General features: G+C 33.1%; 2 protein-coding genes across 2 annotated transcripts; one reads left to right on the top strand and one right to left on the bottom strand.

Annotated features, from left to right (window-relative positions):
- Nucleotides 1-121: 121 nt before the first annotated feature.
- LOC108565488 (P3 protein-like) lies at nt 122-1788 on the top strand (the record flags this gene model as incomplete). The annotated part of the gene is made up of 4 exons (XM_017924991.1): nt 122-391; nt 448-885; nt 1056-1318; nt 1375-1788. Coding segments are annotated over 4 exons (1077 nt in total), but the record flags the coding sequence as incomplete, so codon positions are not given.
- Nucleotides 1789-3970: 2182 nt separating this feature from the next.
- Nucleotides 3971-6867, bottom strand: LOC108565490 (nudix hydrolase 24, chloroplastic). Its single transcript, XM_017924995.1, has 6 exons — nt 6721-6867; nt 6386-6483; nt 5964-6104; nt 5585-5898; nt 5299-5528; nt 3971-5241 (listed from the first exon to the last, which is right to left on the bottom strand). The coding sequence occupies exons 1-6, from the start codon at nt 6809-6811 to the stop codon at nt 5126-5128; spliced, it is 990 nt and encodes a 329-aa protein (XP_017780484.1). The 5' UTR covers nt 6812-6867; the 3' UTR covers nt 3971-5125.
- Nucleotides 6868-8747: the final 1880 nt, after the last annotated feature.

Genomic DNA, 8747 nt, shown 5'->3' with positions numbered 1-8747 from the left:
TTGCTGTAATACGCGTTCAAATTTATGAAATGGTGGGAGGTTGGTGAGGCGCCAAATGATTACATACTTTTGAGGGAGGCGTAGTAACATCAAGTTTGGAAACTACTGATTTAGATGATGATGTTTGCTTGTTTTAGGTAAAGGCCGTGTGATCGTAAAGGTGAAGCAGCGATCCGAGACGGCCGCATTTGTGGAAACGTCCATCGAGGCCATAGTGATCCGACAGAAGAGGATCATAGATGTCGTTTTCCACGTGTCCGTCGCGATCCTGGTGACTGTGATGTACGTCAATTTCGGATGCGCGCTCAAGTGGAATGAGCTGAGGAATAGCCTGAAGCGACCCGTCGGTCCGGCGATCGGTTTCATCGGCCAATTCCTCTTCATGCCGCTGGTAAAACCGACGATACGACCGACGGAACCTGTACCTTTACCCTCTCTGATCCGCAGCTGAGCTTCTTCATCGGACGTCTCCTCTTCCCGCGCAATCCCGAGATGCAATTGGGTATGTTCTTCACAGGAGTTTCACCTGGTGGAGGTGCGTCGAACATGTGGGCCGTCATCCTTGGCCTGAACATAGATCTGTCCATCACCATGACGACCATAAGCACGTTCGGTGCGTTCGCTATGATGCCCATATGGTTGTTCACGCTCGGAAAGGTCATCTTTGACGATGCCAAACTCGATGTTCCCTATCAGATGATCTCCATGTACGCAATGACTTTGGTCATACCTCTATTCATCGGATTCCTCATACAGAAGTACATGAAACGCGTCGCCGCCTTCTTGGTCAGAATATTGAAAGCCTTCTCGGCGCTTCTGCTCATCTTCATCGTCGTCTTCGCCATCGTCACAAACCTCTACCTCTTCAAGCTCTTCTCCTGGCAGGTAATAATCTCAACAATAAGCAACTATTACTTATAAAGATGACATTAAATCCAACTAACTCTAATTTTTAGTTCTTCGATATTGTGTGAAAAACGGTATATGCTTTTAGAAATTTTCATCAGAATTATCATCTTGTAATCTTCAAATTGTAACTACTACCAAATTTTCAGATCCTGGTAGCAGGTTTAGGACTGCCGTGGCTAGGATACACCGTTGCCTGGTTACTCGCCGTCTTCTTCAAGCAACCAAACAAAGACGCTTTAGTCATCGCCATAGAGACGGGTATCCAGAATACAGGCATCTCCATATACCTTCTCCGGTTCTGCCTGAGTCAACCGGAAGCGGATCTGACGACCGTCGTTCCCGTCTCCGTCGCTATAATGACACCAATCCCTCTGCTCCTACTCTGGATCGCGCAGAAGTTTCGCAACAGGTACGGCGCAGAAAGCCTAGGTTTGTTGAACAGCTCTGAGTGTAAGTTTTCCGTAGATGCTTCAAGAAACGAAAGTACACACCACACGAGAACTCCGAACTGAACAGTCCCCTCTCCGAGATGAGCGTCGACAATCATTTCGCTCCGTCGACGATCTCTTAAATAACAAATTCAACTTCCACAAATCTTTAACACTTTTCTCTATATCTTCTCTATAAGAAAAAAAAAACTAATGATAAAAACTCTGCATCTTCCTTCTGTCTCTTGTCGTGTACGTGCGTGTATCTATTTGTTTGATAGTAAAAGAAAAAAAAATGAAATAAAAAATATAAATATTATCGAATAACGAAGGATGAAAGCACTTTGTTATGTAAACTCGTTGTACTTATAGAGAGCCAATACCTAAGAATAAGTTATAATATCGATATGACTATTTGGGATCTACCTACTTAATAATAAAAAAATATATTGTGATGTTAATTCATGTAATGGTAATTATATGTGTATAAATATAAATATATATATTATTTATAAGAAGAGTTCTTCCAGATTTTGAATTGTAAAAATTATATCGATGTAAATTTATTAAGTAAAACAATAAAATTCTATATTTAAATAATGCATCTTCCTTTCCATTTGATAAATAATTTAGTATAAATATTACTTCCAATGTCAACTTAAGTCAACTTTAAATTATTTATTTAGCATTTGTGGTTATCGAGTAATTAATTAAAATGTGAAGGCTTGAAGAAAGTTCGAAAAATCGTAATATCTCAGTTATTAATTATCGTAACGTAATAATAATTATATCAAAAGATTCATAATTGGAAACTGATTCTGATGTATTCATAAAATTTATACAAAAATTGGCAGTTGTCAAATTATGATTATATCACAAAAATAATATTAAAAGAAAACAATATTACTTAACTTTGACACTTCATTACAAAAGATTATCAATGACCACTAATCTATCAGAAAACTCATTGGAGATATCATAGTTTTATCTTTAATAAGAATTTTAAATTATTTATTTAACATTTATGGTTGTCGAGTTGTCAATTAAAATGTGAAGGCTTGAAGAAAGTTCGAAAAGTCGTCATATCTCAGTTATTAATTATCGTAACGTAATAATAATTATATCAAAAGATTCATAATTGAAAACTAATTCTGATGTATTCATACATTATATAAAAAAATTGACAGTTGTCAAATTATGATTATATAACAATATTATTAAAAGAAAACAATATTAGTTAAATGTGACAGATCATTACAAATGATAGATAATAACAACAAATATGTAAGGGAATTCGCTGGAAAGGCGATAGTTTTATTTTTAGTAAGAATTTTAAATGATTTATTTGACATTTATGGTTGTCGAGTAATTAATTAAAATGTGAAGACTTGAAGAAAGTTCGAAAAATCATCATATCTCAGTCATTAATTAAAGTAACGTAAGAATAATTATATCAAAAGATACGCAATTGAAAACCACTTCTGATGTATTCTTAACATATATAAAAAATTGACAATTGTCAATTTATAATTAATATTTGATAAATGATGTTTGTTTAAATATTACTTAACTTTGACAGCTTATTATATAATAATGGCAATTACCACTAAAGTGATAGAATTCTAATTGGAGAAGGCATAGATTTATCTTTAATGAGTATTTTAAATGATTTACTTAACATTTGTGGTTATCGAGTAATTCATTAAAATGTGACGACTTGAAGAAAGATCGAAAAATCAGCATATCTGTCATTAATTAACGTAACGAAACATAAATTACATCAAAAGATGCGTAATTGAAAACTGCTTCTGCTGTATTCATAAAATATACAGTTTGTAATTATTATTTGATAAATAATGTTTGTTTAAATATTACTTAACTTTGATAGCTTATTCCACAATGATGGCAATGACCACAACAGTGATAAAAGGCTCATTGGAAAAGCAATAAATTTATCTTTAATGAGCATTTTAAATTATTTACTTAACATTTGTGGTTGTCGAGTAATTAATTAAAATGTGAAGACTTGAAGAACGTTCGAAAAATCGTCATATCTCAATCATTAATTAACGTAACGTAACATAAATTACATCAACAGATGCGTAATTGAAAACTGCTTCTGATGTATTAATAACGATAATATTAAAATGAAACAATGAAATTTAGTTCGTTCACAAAATTTTATTATCTAATATAATTACAAATTATTTTATCGAAACTCTTGAAGTTCTCAATCCCTTTGTTTATAATGTAATCAATCTAATTTAGTAACAAAAGTGGTCAATCGCCACAACACGTAATGTATTTCAATTATCTTATTAGAAACTAAACATGTTTACTAGTAAGACGTAATTCCTTGATCCAATGAATTGTATTATTGCCATTAACGTCAATGGGGGAAATTCCATCAACGAAAGAGATGAATGAATTGTTTAATTGATAAAAAAAAGTAAATTTGGTTGTTGTTAATAGTTTAAACTACTTTTGATGTGATGAGTGAAGTTTAGAATTTGAATAAAGAAAATGTCTTTTTCATTCATAAAATGTGAAATTTCAGTTGTAAATTGTAAAACTGTCATCAACAAACAAAAAAAACAGGGATGAAATGAGTAATGGATACAAGTATAAATTTTTTTTTTTTTGATTGATAAAAAGTAAAATTCCAGTTTATTTTCTCCATGTGCTCTCATCATGCTACACCGCACGAAAAGTAAATTTTAAAACAAAAACAAACAAATAAAACAAAAGATGTACACTAATAATTACGAATCAATAAAGTGGTCAAAACGAATCTCGAATTAAGACTAGACTAGAACAAAAAAAAAATAATAATAATTAATGATATATATCTATATAAGTCACCAAAATAGGAAACGAGTAAACTGTACATGACCAAAAAAAAATATACAATAATAATTGGAAAAAAAAATAAAATAAAGATATGAACTAGAACAACGAATAAATTAAGTACGTATATAGGAGATGGTTGTATCACAAACGAAACCTAAAGAAAAAACAAGCGATTTAAGTACAGCTTAAGCTTACGGTTTCAGAAAATTTACAAAAGTATTGTTGTTGTTGCTTCTGTCTTAAGACGAAACCGCACAATCTCATCTACACGCGTTTTTTTTTTTGTTCTGTTCTTGTTTTAGTAAATACGTATAAAATTTCATTGTATATAATTATATGTATGTTTATGTAAAAAAAAAATCTATACTGTAAACATTCATTTCCTCGATCGAAGCAAAACCAAAGAAAAAAACAAAAGAAATGTTGTCCTTTGACTGTACACGAATCGAGAGGGCGTAATCGTAATTATTACACGTAACTACGGCAATGAAAGTAAACAAAAAAAAAACAAAATACAAGCGTTTTAAGTACAGCTTAAGCTTACTGGAAAAAATCGCAACTGTATGGTTTAGTCGCAGTAAAATACGTATAAAATTTCATTGTATATATATAAAAACAATAGAAGAAGAAGAAATCACACACAAACACACCTTTCCCTACACTTTCGACGCGAAACGTGTCCGTAACAAAATAAAAAATTAAAGAAAATGGAAATTTATCCGAAGCTTTTACAAAAAAAAAATAATAATAATTAAGGAATGTTGACTTGATTGGTAATCTCAAAAAAAAAATTATTGCTGAAAAATGCGTCGTGTCCATCCAACGAATACTCATTTTTGTTCTCTCTCTATATATATAAAATATAAGGCGCGTTAAAGTCGATTATCCTTTTTGCTGCACATGAAATAAACAGCGGGTTTTCTTTTTTTGGATTGTGTTTACGTGTCGATGAAGTTGCTCTGTCCGTTTTCCTTGTTTGTTTTCTTTTTGTGATTGTTGTAGATCATCTGGAGCGGCACGTGCAGAAGTTCGATTATTCGCGTGTAATAAGGTTCTGAAATACGCAGAAATATTAAGATTTCTATGTAAGTATAATTTGTTGATTTGCTACCGTTTTCTGGAGAGACGAGACCGTGTCTGATGAGAAAATCTAAGATGACTGGTATACTTGTAGTCTTGAAGTCTGGGGAGAAGAGACGTTCCACGCATTGGGTCACAGGCAGCAGCTCGAACTTCTCGACTTCTCCGTCCTGGTTTTGTGGCACGAAATCCAGAGGAAGTTCTAAGTCGTACACGAACTCGGTGTTGGGGAAGAGTCCACGTTCCGATTCAAAGTAGAATCTGTAAAAAAGTTGATTGTATTAAGATTGAATTGCTTATGTCTAAATGTGTCTTACGAGACGCATCCAGCGCTGATCAAGTTCTTCATCAATTCCGGAGGAACGGACGCTTCTTCCATAGCCTCCTTGTGCGCCGTTTCGAGGATACCGTGACCGACGGACAGACCACCCGAGATGATGTTGTCCCATTTCCCGGGCCACGTCTGCTTCGTCGCCGATCTCTGCTGCATCCAGATGCAGAGACCCAGATTAGGATGTTTCACGTATCCGTTGATGTCCACCCCGTAGTTCCGTATACCGAAGAGGCACGTAGCGGATCTGTCCATGCGAAGAAGGCTCTCCGTGTTGAACTCCCGACGCACCTCGTAGCACTGAAACAGCCATCCACTTTCTCTAAGTCAACCGTCCACGACGATCCACGAGGAAAACCAAATACCTCATCCCTCCAGCCCTTCAAAGCTATGAACTTTCCCTCGCATCGCAACTGCTTCAGCACATCGTTCACCTTGTTCGTCCTCTCCTCGTACTCCCTAAACGCAGGGTTCAATTCCACAAACACAGGGGTCACTTTAAATACCTAAAACATACATATTTTAACTCCATAATGGCAAAAAACATTATTACTTATTGATAACATTACAAGAGTAAATAACTTTTTCTTATAAAATAAGTACCTAAGGAATTCAAATCAAGTAGTTGATAACATGTTTCTTTTGTTTACATTTGACTTACTCAATGTCACAGCAAATAAATAGAGTTATCTGAAGAGGTTGAAAACAAAAATAACACAAAACAAGATTGCATTTAGAAATGGGTGTGAGATGTGTGATAAGTTGTGTTGTTGAAAGTAATAATTACCTCTGGGAATCGGACCAACTGTTTGATAACGTCCGGCTTGACAAGGCCAACCTGGAAGCCTTCGACTATGAATGGTATGCACTCATCGGATTTCAAGCCTGGAAATGTGTTGAGAGAACATTTTCAATAATGCATGGATGGGTGTATGCTGCTGCATGGTACATGGGAATCAATATTGTGTTTATAACACTGTGGAGGAAAAAAAAAAGGGGGGCATGTGTGTTGTATGTATATAGTGATATGGGTGTGTGTGTATGTATGTATATGCAAGAAAATGGCCAGATGCTTCTGTTGGTGATGGGTATAGGTCTTGCAGATGGATTCACCATGGTTACCTGACAAGTAGAAACAGTTGAACTTCTGGGCGAGTTTCATCAGTCTCGAGATATTCTGGTTTTCAAGCGACATTTTGCAGAACACTGACATGTTTTCCTTCTGACCATTACGACATCCGACAGGCGGACCGGCAGCAGCGGCGGGGATACTTTGACAGTTCCTATTGGATTCGGATAAGAGGCGACCTCTGCTCGTCGCAACATCTACTAAACTAGTAAACAAATATATACAGGGTGATTCCATTAAACTTTCCTTAACCCTTTGTGCACCAGTGGTTCCATCATGCGACCACATAAAGAGCAATTAATATGTCCAAGCTTTTTATATTCCAATGTTTTTTCAAATACTAAAGAATTACATATTTTTAACACAATTTATCCAAAAAATCGTCAGTTTTGAGAAAATTAAGTTGGTGGAACCACTGAGAAAATTGTTTTTATTTTAAGTTTCACGAGAAATAAATTATTGGAACCAACTATTTTCTATTCTAAAAACTATAAATAAATTAAAAAATATCATTTAAAAAAATCTTACATTAAAAAAAGTATAACAATTTTAAAACATTTAAAGATTACATAATAAGCAACCTTTTATTACGCATCTTTTGATATAACTGCATTTACGTAATGTTAATTAATAACCGAGATATTTAAAATTTTCCATTTTTGTTCTAGTCTTTGTTCATTATTTAATTACTCGATAACAACGAAACCTAATTAGATCATTTAACTTAGAATTTAAAGATTAAGCTTTGGCCTTTCCAATAAGCTAAGTTTTGTGCTAATCACCATTCTTCTATAATAATTTATTAATTATTAATTTTGTTTAAATGAAATCATTTGTCTTATGTACATTTGGTTGCATATATTTGCATTAATTATCAATTAAAAATTGAACTTTGTTACTAAACTCACCAAATTGAAGTTGAAACTTTTGATTAATTTTTATAGTTTAAGTAAATACATAGCAATAGATTTTCAATTCTCTAATTACTTAAATAGGCAAAGAAATTATTATTTCATAATTTTTTAGACAATAAATTACAGAATATGAGCAGTAGTTACAAATATGAAAATTGGAAATTCCAAACATTTAGCTTTCATTTGCATGCTCATTCATTGTTGTGTCTTGTATAATTATTAAGAAAATTGATGATTTGTGAAGACACTCAATTTTCCAAGGCTTCAAAAAACCATTTTCAACTTTGACAGTAAATTACAGAAAATCAGCAATAGTTACAAATATGACAAATTGCATTTAGGAAAGTCCAAACATTTAACATTAATTTGCATGCTCATTCATTGTTGTGTCTTGTATAATTATTAAGAAATTGATGATTTGTGAAGACACTCAATTTTCCGAAGCTTCCAAAAACCATTTTCAACTTTGACCGTAAATTACAGAATATAAGCAATAGTTACAACTATGACAAATGGCACGTTAGATAGCCCAAACATTTAGCTTTAATTTGTGTACTCATTTTTAACTGTGACTTGTATAATTATTGAAAAATTTATGATTTGTGAAGACACTCAATTTTCTGAGGCTTCAAAAAAATATTTTCAACTTTGACCGTAAATTACAGAAACTCAGCAATAGTTACAAATATGACAAATTGCATTTAGGAAAGTCCAAACATTTAACTTTAATTTGCATGTTCATTCAGTATTGTGTCTTGTATAATTAATGAGAAATTGATGATTTGTGAAAACATTCAATTTTCCGAAGATTCAAAAAAACAGTTTCAACTTTGACTGTAAATTACAGAACATCAGCAATAGTTACAAATATAACAAATTGCACTTAGCAAAGTCCAAACATTTAACTTTAATTTGAATGCTCATTCATTATTATGTCTTTCATAATTATTGAGAAAATTGATGATTTGTAAAGACAATCAATTTTCTGAGGCTTCAAAAAAACATTTTCATCTTTGACCGTAAATTACAGAAAATCAGCAATAGTTACAAATATGACAAATGGCACTTTGGAAAGTCCAAACATTTAACTTTCATTTGAATGCTTA

The sequence above is a fragment of the Nicrophorus vespilloides genome, unplaced genomic scaffold, assembly GCF_001412225.1.
Source record: "Nicrophorus vespilloides isolate i.1.1-1 unplaced genomic scaffold, Nicve_v1.0, whole genome shotgun sequence".
NCBI classification, from domain to species: Eukaryota; Metazoa; Arthropoda; class Insecta; order Coleoptera; family Silphidae; genus Nicrophorus; species Nicrophorus vespilloides.
This window is presented reverse-complemented; position numbering and strand designations above follow the sequence as displayed.